Source organism: Amia ocellicauda, chromosome 3 (genome assembly GCF_036373705.1).
Source record: "Amia ocellicauda isolate fAmiCal2 chromosome 3, fAmiCal2.hap1, whole genome shotgun sequence".
NCBI classification, from domain to species: domain Eukaryota; kingdom Metazoa; phylum Chordata; class Actinopteri; order Amiiformes; family Amiidae; genus Amia; species Amia ocellicauda.
Genome location: NC_089852.1, coordinates 11019478 through 11032807, shown reverse-complemented (window position 1 = coordinate 11032807; position 13330 = coordinate 11019478). Strand labels below are relative to the sequence as shown.

General features: G+C 38.1%; 1 protein-coding gene across 1 annotated transcript; it reads left to right on the top strand.

Annotated features, from left to right (window-relative positions):
• Window positions 1–182: 182 nt before the first annotated feature.
• Window positions 183–11980, top strand: mon1a (MON1 secretory trafficking family member A). The gene is made up of 6 exons (XM_066698132.1): window positions 183–295; window positions 1466–1638; window positions 5653–6048; window positions 6975–7740; window positions 9924–10071; window positions 10366–11980. Exons 2-6 carry the CDS (start codon window positions 1509–1511, stop codon window positions 10504–10506), a joined length of 1581 nt encoding a protein of 526 aa, XP_066554229.1. The 5' UTR covers window positions 183–295; window positions 1466–1508; the 3' UTR covers window positions 10507–11980.
• The last annotated feature ends 1350 nt before the right edge of the window (window positions 11981–13330 follow it).

The window sequence follows — 13330 nt, the reverse complement described above, 5'->3', positions numbered from 1 at the left end:
TAATTCTGAGGAACTGTCACTTTTAATGAGCTTTAATGTATAGCTTATGGATGTTAGCTAATATGATATTGTTTTGTTATAGCCTACCTCTAAAAAAAACTAAACACATGAAAATTAATACATTGGAAATTAGTACACTAGTACTACCTTTGGAAAGAGCTAGATTGACTTCAAAACTTCAAATCCCAGAATCCAGTGCGGTTGGTGTTGGGCAGTGACCCTTGTGACAGATCCACTGTTTTTACAGCTAGGAGAAAATAATCAGAAGATGTACTTTCGTTTGGATCAATGCAAGGTCTGTGCAACATTTCTTAGTCCGAGACAGCGACGAACTTTACATCCGCGTAATTGAGCTACTGCGTAGTACGTTTTTAGATAAAAGAAATGTGTCTTCCAAGATAAATCAAGCATAACTATCTACAGTTCTGACAATATGCACTGATTAAGAAAAGTCAGTAGTTTATGATTGCAAAGGCCGCTGCATGAAAAGATTTGTGTAACCACCCGTGTTTCAGGTCAAGGATATTGTTTCTGTAATTATTAGCAATGCATTTACCCTGATCGTGTAAAACAGAAAATAACGAACATTTTGTAGACAATTGCTTCTTATTGTTGATATACAAACATTATTCTTATTATTGCCTTTGATGTTAATAACAGCACACCAGTAGTTTATTTTAAAAACACACTTTTTTTTCAGAATACTTGTACGTGCTTTAAAGTCTGGACTGATGTGCAATTAACTTATTCTATGTAAACGTCATATAGTATAGTCTGTTTACAGACAATTATATATTTGTAAAACTATAGCCTACGATTTTGATACCTATATATCCATGATATTATATAAACTATATAACACGCAATACCTCAGTACTTAATACATAGGTATCTGCATATGTTCTAGACATTTAAATTACTGCATTAAGATACTGTATTTTTATATATATATATATATATATATATATATATATATATATATATATATATGAGAGAGAGAGAGAGAGAGATTACAATACAGTTGTAGTGTGTACAAAATAGCTCGTAATCCTGTTTCCATTAAACTGTTATTAAAGTATCCTCCCTTTTAGTTTGTTCATATTCTGAGATCTGATTGTATTTGATTTATAAATTACTAAAATCTGTCTTTGACCAATAAATACCAAGGAGCTGTAGTGAGATTTGGGAAGATCAGTGTCTGATGTGATCTGTGGTCATGCTACAAAATATTTTGAAACTCTGACACATGAATGATCATAACTAATGCTTCTTAGAAAATGTGGAATTTGACCATTCAACATTCTAGCCTACAGATATTAGTGTACACTTTATTAGTGCATTAGTTATTTAGACATTGCAAAAGTAAAGTTAGGAACTAACAGGTTAGTCCATGTAGTTACACTCATTTGTTTATAAACATTGTCATTGGTCTGGTTAGCTTTAACACTGCTTTTTATTTCTGCAGGACCTTTTCTGTGGAGACTAACTGAATGTAGCTGATTGCCAGCATGGCAGCGGATGTCCACAATAAGAAGGTGGTGTGGGAGATACAGAATGGCAGCCTGGCTCCAGTGGACAAACTCCGCAACGAGAGATCAGATAGCCCCACTCCAGGACTGGTGGAGGGAACAGAACCAGGTAGACATGCTTAGATTTCACTGAGGGGCCTGATGCAGTTGTTCCCTCTGGAGATCAGGAGAAATGGTTTGAGCACTCTTCCCAATGCAAATCAAACCAATATTTTCACTCTGTAATCCTTTTTTCAACACATATGTCTTGACCATATTAATGGAAGATCTGGTACACAGACACAATACCATACGTAAGATGCCTGTATGGACTTGTGAGCCTTCATGTTTCCATTTTTCTGATCAATAATTTTCCCTGAATGTTTCATTTTATTTACCTCCCGGCCCAGAGTCACACATTGTAATGATCTGTTTGTGCAGTGAATTGTAGCCAGTTAAGACTGGTCAGAGATATTCAGGGATATTTATGTTACTTTGATTTGGTTTTGGCTCGAAAGCTGCTCTTTAAGAAAACCATAATTCATTCATATTGCATTGGCAACTGCTACAGAAGGGAGGCCAAGTAAAACAAAACAAAACAAAGCAAAAATAACACATTTAAGTTAATTTGCAGTGAGATCACTGAAATACCAAGCTGAATATTAAACATAGTGTATGTTTTGTCTTTTTGGATTTGTATCCTAATGTTGGACTTACATTGTCATAGATTGTCAAGAAAAGTAGATCTTACTGACATTTTGATGTCCAATGCTACTAAGAGAAAAAAAAAGACAAGGATTAATGTTATTTCCTACTTACAAAGTATTTAATTTGATTTATTATTATATTCTAAAAATACAACTTCAGTTGAAGCAAATTATGTAGAGTACTTCGCACATTGTATTTTGTTAAAGGGCCTAAGTAGAATGACATGCAGGCTATCATTTTAGTCCCCTTACTAGGGAATAGAATATTATTCTAACATTCTAAGCATGCTTTTAAAATTGTAAATTTTAGTAATGTGTATTTGAACCCAATACTAAAGTTTTAGTTTTTTTGAATGGTTTTCATCAGTACCATCAGTACTTGTCACATCGTGGACTGAGTGTAACAATACCAGTCATGTTGCTAAAGTGTTGTGTCCCTTTCCTGATGGTTTGATGGATACTGTTTCACAATTGTTACAGATATCCCCAAAAACTTTTTCCACACCTCTATGATGATTCACTTTGGATTCACCATGAATTAAGAAAATCCACCTTTAAGGACTAGATAATATTTAATAATATATGAATAATCCTGATATAATTCTTTCCCTTTCCTTTTGTCCCCCTTGGGATATGTACACAGAATGGCAGATCGTTATCTTGGATGATAACGCAGCACACTAGGGGCAACACAATATTATTTTAACCACATATGAAATTATCTAACAGGGTAAAGCAATTTTGTATGGAACATTGTCTTTTATTCCAGAAGTCTGGAAATCATCTATATCTCCTAGCCAGTCTCCTTTGGGTATTTCTAGGAGCTTTGAGGAAAGTGCAGTTTTAATTTCTCTGGCACAAGGTGAGTGCTGGCAGGCATACAAGCCAGAGCCAAAGAATCCAAGAATGAAACATGCATTTTCCATCTTCTCACAAACATCCCAGAAGAATAGCCCTTGAACTCCAAAACAGAAGATAATTGTATGCCAATGTTTCCCTATTTAAAGAACTGTTTCTCTGTGTTGAATGCTATTCTGGATTCAGAGAAAGTTAGATTCCTTTTGCAAAAAGTTAATACTGATGCCCTAGTACATAAATCAACACAAATCTTTTTGTCCATCATGTAATGGGATTAATCCTTTAGGAATGCAATGCTTCCACCCTCATTGGCAAATCTTTACCTTTTGTAAATATATATGTGCCTTGGAAAATATTATTAGTTTTGCTTTGCAGAACTACATGATAAAATCAATGTTGACAGAATGTCTTTGACCATAAAACCACATTGCAGTTGTGGGAATGCATTTAATTCACCTCTTTAACCACACATGGAAATTCCACATACAGTGAGGGAAAAAAGTATTTGATCCCCTGCTGATTTTGTACGTTTGCCCACTGACAAATAAATGATCAGTCTATAATTTTAATAGTAGGTGTATTTTAACAGATAATAAGTAAGAGATACCAGAACATGTCCAAAGAGGAAAAGGAAAAAAGCAGTATGATTATGTTGTAAAACACTATATACACTGCCCATTAAGAGCACTTTGACTAGAATACTCTAACAGACACAGTTAGGACTTACACTCACCTAAAGGATTATTAGGAACACCATTCTAATACTGTGTTTGACCCCCTTTCGCCTTCAGAACTGCCTTAATTCTACGTGGCATTGATTCAACAAGGTGCTGAAAGCATTCTTTAGAAATGTTGGCCCATATTGATAGGATAGCATCTTGCAGTTGATGGAGATTGTGGGATGCACATCCAGGGCACGAAGCTCCCGTTCCACCACATCCCAAAGATGCTCTATTGGGTTGAGATCTGGTGACTGTGGGGGCCAGTTTAGTACAGTGAACTCATTGTCATGTTCAAGAAACCAATTTGAAATGATTCCACCTTTGTGACATGGTGCATTATCCTGCTGGAAGTAGCCATCAGAGGATGGGTACATGGTGGTCATAAAGGGATGGACATGGTCAGAAACAATGCTCAGGTAGGCCGTGGCATTTAAACGATGCCCAATTGGCACTAAGGGGCCTAAAGTGTGCCAAGAAAACATCCCCCACACCATTACACCACCACCACCAGCCTGCACAGTGGTAACAAGGCATGATGGATCCATGTTCTCATTCTGTTTACGCCAAATTCTGACTCTACCATCTGAATGTCTCAACAGAAATCGAGACTCATCAGACCAGGCAACTGTCCAATTTTGGTGAGCTTGTGCAAATTGTAGCCTTTTTTTCCTATTTGTAGTGGAGATGAGTGGTACCCGGTGGGGTCTTCTGCTGTTGTAGCCCATCCGCCTCAAGGTTGTACGTGTTGTGGCTTCACAAATGCTTTGCTGCATACCTCGGTTGTAACGAGTGGTTATTTCAGTCATAGTTGCTCTTCTATAATCTTGAATCAGTCGGCCCATTCTCCTCTGACCTCTAGCATCAACAAGGCATTTTCGCCCACAGGACTGCCGCATACTGGATGTTTTTCCCTTTTCACACCATTCTTTGTAAACCCTAGAAATGGTTGTGCGTGAAAATCCCAGTAACTGAGCAGATTGTGAAATACTCAGACCGGCCCGTCTGGCACCAACAACCATGCCACGCTCAAAATTGCTTAAATCACCTTTCTTTCCTATTCAGACATTCAGTTTGGAGTTCAGGAGATTGTCTTGACCAGGACCACACCCCTAAATGCATTGAAGCAACTGCCATGTGATTGGTTGGTTAGATAATTGCATTAATGAGAAATTGAACAGGTGTTCCTAATAATCCTTTAGGTGAGTGTATATGATGTGTTTTCTGATAACTGGGTCTTTAAAGATTGTTAACATGGGCTGAGTGCTTTACAAGATAGCTCTGGAAAAATGTATAGTTGCAATAACATAAGGTAATGTACAAATCAATAAGCACTGTAGATAATGAAGACTGAAGTTCATTTACAGGATATGAATAATTCAGAGAAAGTTAAATTTGCTGATTCATTCCATACAATACGTCCTCTTGACCTATTACGTAATATTACGTAATAAAAGTCCTTGAAACTACTGATTCAAACAGTCACAACAGTCATGACCCAATGCTCCAATGTTGAACAAGGCAGTCCTTTTTCTTTCTTCAACATCATGTTTATTTAAAAAATAAACAGAGCTACCAAGTGTTCAAGCTTACTGTGTCCTTGCAAAACAGGCAGAACAGATGGGAAAAATTGCTATTTTTATCATCATTTCTGGTTTACAAGCAAAACCTCATATATACTTTAGAATCCAATTTTAATCCAAATATTGCATAATGTTTCTGGTCACACGAGCAAGCCAGTATCAGAAGATGTCTCCAGTAAATCACCAATAATTAATTTTTGTATTGATTTTAATGTCCTTTGTTCACTGTAGAGATTCAATTATAATCTACCATCCCAATGTCTTTTGTTTTCTACAGGGGCTGGGCAAGACAATGCCATGTTTGTCCACACACGCTCTTTTGAAGACCTCACAGCCGATAATGAGGAAGCAGGGGGTGTGGAGACAGCCTCTGAGCTGAGTGCACAATTGGAGGAGAAAGAAGAGCGGGGGGATGAAAGAAGGGGGCTGGAAGGGGAGCAAGAAGATGAGGGGGAGGAGGCCAAGCTCAGTCGGAGGGTGGAGGAGGATGACGACATGACCAGCGAGGTGTGGAGGAGGCGGCGGAAGCATGTGTTCGTGCTGAGTGAGGCAGGGAAGCCTATATATTCTCGCTATGGCACCGAGGAGGCCCTGTCCAGCACTATGGGAGTGATGATGGCACTGGTGTCCTTCGTGGAAGCTGAGAAGAATGTCATCCGATCTATCCACGCAGGTAAGAGAGGACTGCCTGGGCACAAGCTGTCTAAAAAGGATTGCTGGATAAATTCACCACTGTTTTGTAGGGAATTTGCAATAAACATCTTGTGAAAAGGGTTGTGTAATGCCAAGGACTTGCTTTCAATCTTTGTGTAGGGGTAAAGTGTTTGAACCAAGATGCAATTTATGAATTCCCTTTGAGTTTACCTAGTGATATTTTGCTGCTCAAACAGCCTGAGAACATAAGAACATTAGAAGAACATAAGAAAGTTTACAAACAAGAGGAGGACATTCGACCAAACGTGCTTGTTTGTTGTCCTTTAATAACTAAGTGACCCAAGGATCCTATCCAGTCTATTTTTGAATGTTTCCAAATTATCGTCTTCAACCACATCACTAGGGAGTTTGTTCCAGATTGTGACCACTCTCTGTGTGAAGAAGTGTCTCCTGTTTTCTGTCTTGGGGGAAAAAAAAAAAGCTGGAAAAAGCCATTGAGGTCATTGAATATATTATTTGCTTGGCTGGCTTTTACTTTTCCCACATCATTAGGAATTTCACTGAGAACAGATATCATGTCGTTATTGTATAAGAGCACTGCACAAGGAATTCTTAGTAGTGATGGGAGAGGCATTTTAGATAAAAATGTACATAACTGTAGTATTCTTCTCACCCTATGTGAGGCCTGAAGAGCCAAAGAAAGCTGTGATGTACTGCTGAGAGAGGATATCCAATCCTATTGTGTCCTATTCAGAATTCCGTGCTTGCTTGGTGTCTAATAATAATATATTTTGCAGCTTTTGTTCTTATTTTTCACCTTTTCTTATTTCTATAGCCTATACCTACCTATTCCTTGCTTATTATAATTCTGTCCCAAGATAGGTCTATTGGGTGTGCTCTGAACTCTTCCCAAAGCTTCCATATCCGGTGTCTTCTGATTTCCAGATGGCTACAAAGTGGTCTTCCTGCGCAAGAGCCCCCTGGTGCTGGTGGGAGTGGCCCGGACGCAGCAGTCCGAGCGAGAGTTGACCCGCGAGCTTCTCTACATTTACTTCCAGATCCTCAGCCTGCTCACTCTGACACAGCTCACCCACATCTTCCAGCACAAGCAGAACTATGACCTGCGGCGGCTGCTGGCTGGATCGGAGCACCTCACTGACAACCTCCTCAGGCTCCTGGACCGGGACCCGGGGTTCCTGCTGTGCGCCGTCACCTGCCTCCCCCTCCCCAGTTCCACCCGCGATGTCATCTCCTCCAGCCTGCAGGCTGCAAAGGCCAAAAGCCTGGTCTTCTCCATTCTGCTAGCAGGGAACCAGTTAGTGACTCTGGTGCGGAAGAAAGACCAGTACCTCCATCACATGGACCTGCACCTGCTTTTCAATCTGGTGGGTTCCTCCAGTTCTTTCCGTGAGGGGGAGGGCTGGACTCCTATCTGCTTGCCCAAATTCAACACAGCTGGCTTCTTTCATGCCCACATCTCCTACCTGGAGCAGGCGTCTGACCTCTGCCTCATCCTGGTCTCCACTGACCGTGAGGACTTCTTCAACTTGTCCGACTGCAAGCGGAGATTTTTGGAACGACTCCGTCGGCGCAGTGCCTACCAGGCCCTGCAGGAGGCACTGCGGGCCCCCAGCTACCCTGTCTCCCAGGTGGGCATTCCAGAACTCAGGCACTTTGTCTACAAGTCCAAAAGCTCCGGGCTCTACACCAGGTAAGGCGGCTCAAAGTGGTTATGTTTGCTAATGGAGATGATATTTCCCTCACTCAGATACTCACTGCTAACTCTGCTAAGAGCCCTACTTTCTTGTCACAACCACAGAAACCACATGTTTTTATAATGCTTCATTCTTATGACATATCCTGCCACAAATGCAGGGCTCTACAGTGCGAGTAAAAATAATGTTGTGCAAATGTGAAATACAATTTGGGCGCACAGTGTGAATACAATTTTTGAACTCTATAAGGAAATACTACATTGACATGATTATGATAATAACAACATTTTATACAAATCATTATTACGGTATCAAATGTGGGAAATGTAGTTCGGTTGTGGATTATCCCAATTAACAGAGAAGACAATGAAAACTACAAGTCCCGTGAATGACGTTCATGCCCCAGTGTTGCAGCGGTTCATTTGGCTCCATATCCAATTATTATTATTATTATTATTATTATTATTTCTTGGCAGTCTTGGCAGACTTGGCAGACTTACAACATCACTGGCTGGCGTCAGCCATCTCGTCATTAAAACACACTTACAGGTACAATAGTACTCAGGGACAGTAGGGCTGCAACAAGTAATCGACAACGCTGATTATTAAAATATATTGAAATCTTTAAATGTAATTAATTATCGATTAGTTGGGTCTACCTGGGGCGCAGCTACTGATAAAAATGGAAAGATGGCGGAGGCTGCAGATACACCCGTGGAAAGTATAGGAGCACTTCACACTCAATTTACATTGAAGACAGTTTGCGGCAACATGCGCAGCTGAACTCACGTGGCGAGCACGACAATGATGGTGAGCACTGAAGAGACAACGCGCAGAGCCGTGACGACAGAGCAGGAAGCCGCTCAGCCGCCGCAGGCTGCTGCCTCTGCATCCCATACGTCATTTGTAGTCTGTCATCCAAAGTTGTCCGTCAAGGAGGGCACATTAGATCCGTTAAAACCGCACAAAGTACTCCGCCTTTCCCGTTTCTTGAACTGGTGTGCATCTCGCAAGCTATGCCTGTTTCTTTACCTCCTCAACTACATTGTACATTTTATCTATAATGCGCTCTTATTATACCCAGGCGCTACACTAACGCAAGAGTCAAAACAGTAGTAGCAGTACAGTACAAACAGACCAGTGTGAATATCCTCAACGAAAACCATGACCAACCATAATCGTCAACGACCCATTTTCAGTGACGATAACGAGACAAAATACTGTTGGGGAAAAAAACGATAACTAAAATATGTGAGTAAACGAAAATTCAACACAAGATGAATGGACATAAGTTACAGTATTTTGCGAGGTGGCCGGTCAGGGAGCTGTTTCATAGTCTAATCATAATCATGCATGCCTTGACACGGTCATCGCGTTTGTGTAGCACAGCTAATCTCAGTTCTGCGCAGATCTGTGCTGCTCCACCAATGGGATCGGTGGGATTCTGCAGATCTGCACAGAACCGCGAAAATCTGCGCAACAGAATGTGATCCGATTGTACACAAGCGTAATAAAGTTAGGATCTAATTGGTTAACTTACAGTAAGCCACGTTATGTGCTTACAGAATGAAGCGCAATTCAAGCTTGGCTACATTAGGGCTTAACAATATGCTTAAATGCTTTTAATATCACTTTAAACATCCAATCTGTTGTATATCTGCCGGGGAAGTCTTTGAAAATCAAATGTTAATGCAAAAGCAATTTTAAATGTTAATATTGTCAGCGAATGTGCGTACTGGAATATAAAAAATACAAATGGCATGATTATCTTTGCATTTTTACCTAAATAACGCGTGCATAAATGGAAAATGAAAATGCAACTGTGGGATTACATTTGCATTTTAATAAAGACCAATACATGCTTCCATTCTGTTCTTGTACTCTATTCTTATTTCAAAAAATGTCGAGAGACTTCAAACTTGAAACAAATTGAATTTGTGATCATGAAGTTTACAATAGCTGTTTGTGACTCTTCTTTCCTGTACAACACTGTCATGTGTTTGAAAGGGTTAACAATTTCAGGTCTTCAAATGATCATAACAAAAGCCTTTAATAAACAAAACCAGAAACATATGTGCACTACTTGAGATACATTTGTGTAAAAAGAAAAAACAATTCTGTCATCATGGTAGCTTCTTAACTGACATGAAGCATCTCTTTGTTCCTGTGTCCACAACAGCCCTCAGCTCCCCACACCTTACCTATCTGAGGAGGAGCAGGAGAGGCTGATGGGACTGTACCAGTATCTGCACAGTCGCATCCATCATCCCACACGACCCCTGCGCTCTGTCTATCACTGTGGGGAGAGGGAGAACCTGCTGGCATTGGTGAGACCCTGTACAGATAGACTCAGATACTGGTGTTGCAGAAAGAGTTTACAGAAAAGTAAGGGTGTATATGAGACGAAGCTACCCAGTTACTTAAAAAAATTATTCAATTTCAAATTCTGAACTAGTGTTTAAACAGTGAATTTCACTTAAAACATTCTGCATTTAATGTTTGTTAATTTGTAATTTGTATAACTTCAGCGTACTCAATACAGATGATCAGTCAGTTGATATCAAAGTGTTCAGTTTTTAATTGTGTGTTGTTGTAATCGTTGGCTTGTTGTGTGATTGTAGGTGACCAGTGGCTTCGAGCTCTACCTATGCTTCAGTCCTTTGGGGACCAAAGCCCTGGCTGTGGCAACCATTAACAAGCTGCTGAAGTGGATTCGGAAGGAGGAGGACCGTCTCTTTATTCTCAGTCCACAGACATACTGACCCTGTAACAAACTCTCTGGTTTCATAGAAGCTAACCATCAAGCTGAGAAAACCAGAGACAGATGTTATTTGTTATTCTAACCAATTAATGAATATGCAATACTAAAAGGAAGTAGTTTAACTTTAAATGTTTCCACCTCTGTTCTTCAGTGCTTAGCTTTATAAATTCTGCTTTACTGGAAAAGATTTTAATTGAATTAAAAATAATTTATGTTTTTTAAATGACCTGCGATCTACTGGCCTAATGTACTTCCAGTTGTTAATAAATCAATTGGCCTCTTACCCCCTGGTATAACAAGCACAAGAGGATCATGATTTTGATTATCCTGTCGTGATCTGTGGCTTAGGAAAATTGTCTGCTCTAATATTAATGATTATAGCTCAGCTATAAATATTCAGCTTCAACTCAAGTTTGCAGCACAGTTCAGTATCTAGATATACACGTCATCACTGTTCCTTTTGTCCACATGCCATGATCTATGGTGGGGGACCTCATGTAACATTGCTAATTGAAACCAGACTTCAAGGATCATGTTTATTTGCACCTGTATGTAACCAATGATACAATTTGTATGTTTAACCAATTAAAATTGCAAACTTTGCCACACTTAAAAATATTGTACTTGCATGTGACATCAGGGTGGCAAACATGAGATGAATTGAAGCTCTTGTTGCTGTACAAGTAACTGAAATAACATGTGTTCACTCAGAAGATAACGTATAAGCCCACAGTTCTTTTAGTTTTGTTAAATGTGTACTGTACTCTAATAGCTTGTGTACTTTTCTTTTTGGCGTGGGTGATTTTTGTTTTTTTTAAACTTGGTTCTAATATATAGTGGGATGTAATGGGAATGCAAATGCATTGTCTTTATTTTTTTTAATGCATTCCAATGAATGTAGCTATTTAGTGGTGAGTATTGGAGAAGTACACAAATGGGCTGCTGATTCCTAGAGAAATTCACAGAGGCCATCTATTCCAGTGACCTTCTGACTGTGATTAAAGGATTACTTTTATTAAAACTGTAAATGTATTTGACACTTCATTCTGTCTTTATTGTAACGGTTTGTCATCTTTGATGTAGGTTAGGAGATCTGCTTGACATTTTAAAAATATATTGAACAGCTTATTATTTTTAAAAACAATTGTGATTAAATCCTCTCAAGGAAGATGTTTTATTTATTTTTTAATCATGAAGAACAAAAACAGTATCTGTACCATTTTCAGTCCTTTTCTCGTTATCTATATAGCAAACAAGTGTTTACTGTTTATTTTAACACTAAGGAAATTTGCTACAGTTTTAATTGCATCAAATAAACCTTTGTAGAAAAATGTGGATTCTGTTGAGCAAACATTCCACCTTAATTTCCCCAGCTTTTTCACTATGACATTAATTGTGCTAATGACATCATTTACTACTGTAGCACCAAAAGTAGAAGCTGTAACAATAATAATAAAAGCAAAAGCTAATAATGATTGCCTTGGTTTCAAAGTTGTCTGTCTTCTGAATCGATGCTTAAACATTTTTTTTATAGAGACTACATGGTGAGATTAAAAAAAAAAAAAGTTTTGCATGGATATAAAAATACCTATTTTCATACTTAAAAAGCAATACAATAGTTGATTAATTTGTGAGATTTAATCCACTTTAAAAAAAAAATAATAGCCAAGGAAACTTTATTTGGGGAATAGTTTCCTTGTTTAACTGTAATACATAAATTAAATACAGTCATAGAAGAAGTGAAGAGCTTATTAATTATTTTCTTCAAAATCTCCCCTGTAACTGTTGAACATTAGTATAGGCTGAATTGTGCCATTTTGTGATGTTTTATAAACTAGCCAAATATGACCTGCAAAAATCTGTTTTTGTAACTGTTTATTAGTATTTGTTGTACTATCACATGGCACTCTGTTGAAAATGCTATTTTATGTTGCAATCTTACTTGTTTTCCTATTAATAAACAAAATAAATCAATAAAACAAGAATGCAAGTATATAGTATGGCACATGGCAATGTAGTACTATATTCAGTAGGTGGGGTAAAGTAATCCCTGTTGTTACAGCTGCACTTGACATCACTGGAAACAATAGGGGGACCTGTATTTATTCCTTAACACTGTTTATTATTTCAAGCCTAGTTTTGCTATTCAGACTTTAAAACAGAAATTCAAGAGCTGTTATACATGGATAGTCATTATTTCACATTATTAAAAAGTGTTCATCAACATTTGAGTAAAAAGCTTTGTGTATGTTGAATGTCTTTCTCAGTTAATGATAAATCCCCCTCTACTTTAAATTACTATAAATACTGTCCATCAAAAGGAAAACCTTAATTTGGAAACTCTTTGAATACACATTTTATTTAGGTGTGTGGATATATATATATATGTAACTTAAGAACATCCATGCACTACAGCGTCTTCACTTCTATGAGGTGCTGGCCCAAATAAGGCAAACATATATAAAGAAAATTAAATTTTGTATCCACACTCTCACTTATTAGTTATTTAGACCAGAACACCATTTTGTGTTCAATGCAAATAAAATAAACCCTTCTGTAAACATATAAGAAATCATATTAAAATAATCAAATTGACATCCAATATATCTTAAAATATAAACCAATAGTTCATTCAAAACCATTAGAATTATTCTATGGGTAAATAATTTTGTTATAATCTCTTGTGGAATGGTGTTCCATGCTTTTTTGTAAGATCTTCCAAAAATCATCTTTTAAGTTCATCTATACCATCAATTTTCAATAACAGATTTTCAGTGTATACTACCCTCTGTAAGGAGGTTAATCTTGTTTACATAGTAAGGGTG

Bases quoted from the DNA above. Each gene is read 5' to 3' on its own strand.
- mon1a (XM_066698132.1), top strand. From the start codon at position 1,509: ATGGCAGCGGATGTCCACAATAAGAAGGTGGTGTGGGAGATACAGAAT. The intron at 6,049-6,974 runs GTAAGAGAGGAC...TCTGATTTCCAG, and splicing joins CATCCGATCTATCCACGCAG to ATGGCTACAAAGTGGTCTTC. The intron at 7,741-9,923 runs GTAAGGCGGCTC...TGTCCACAACAG, and splicing joins AGCTCCGGGCTCTACACCAG to CCCTCAGCTCCCCACACCTT.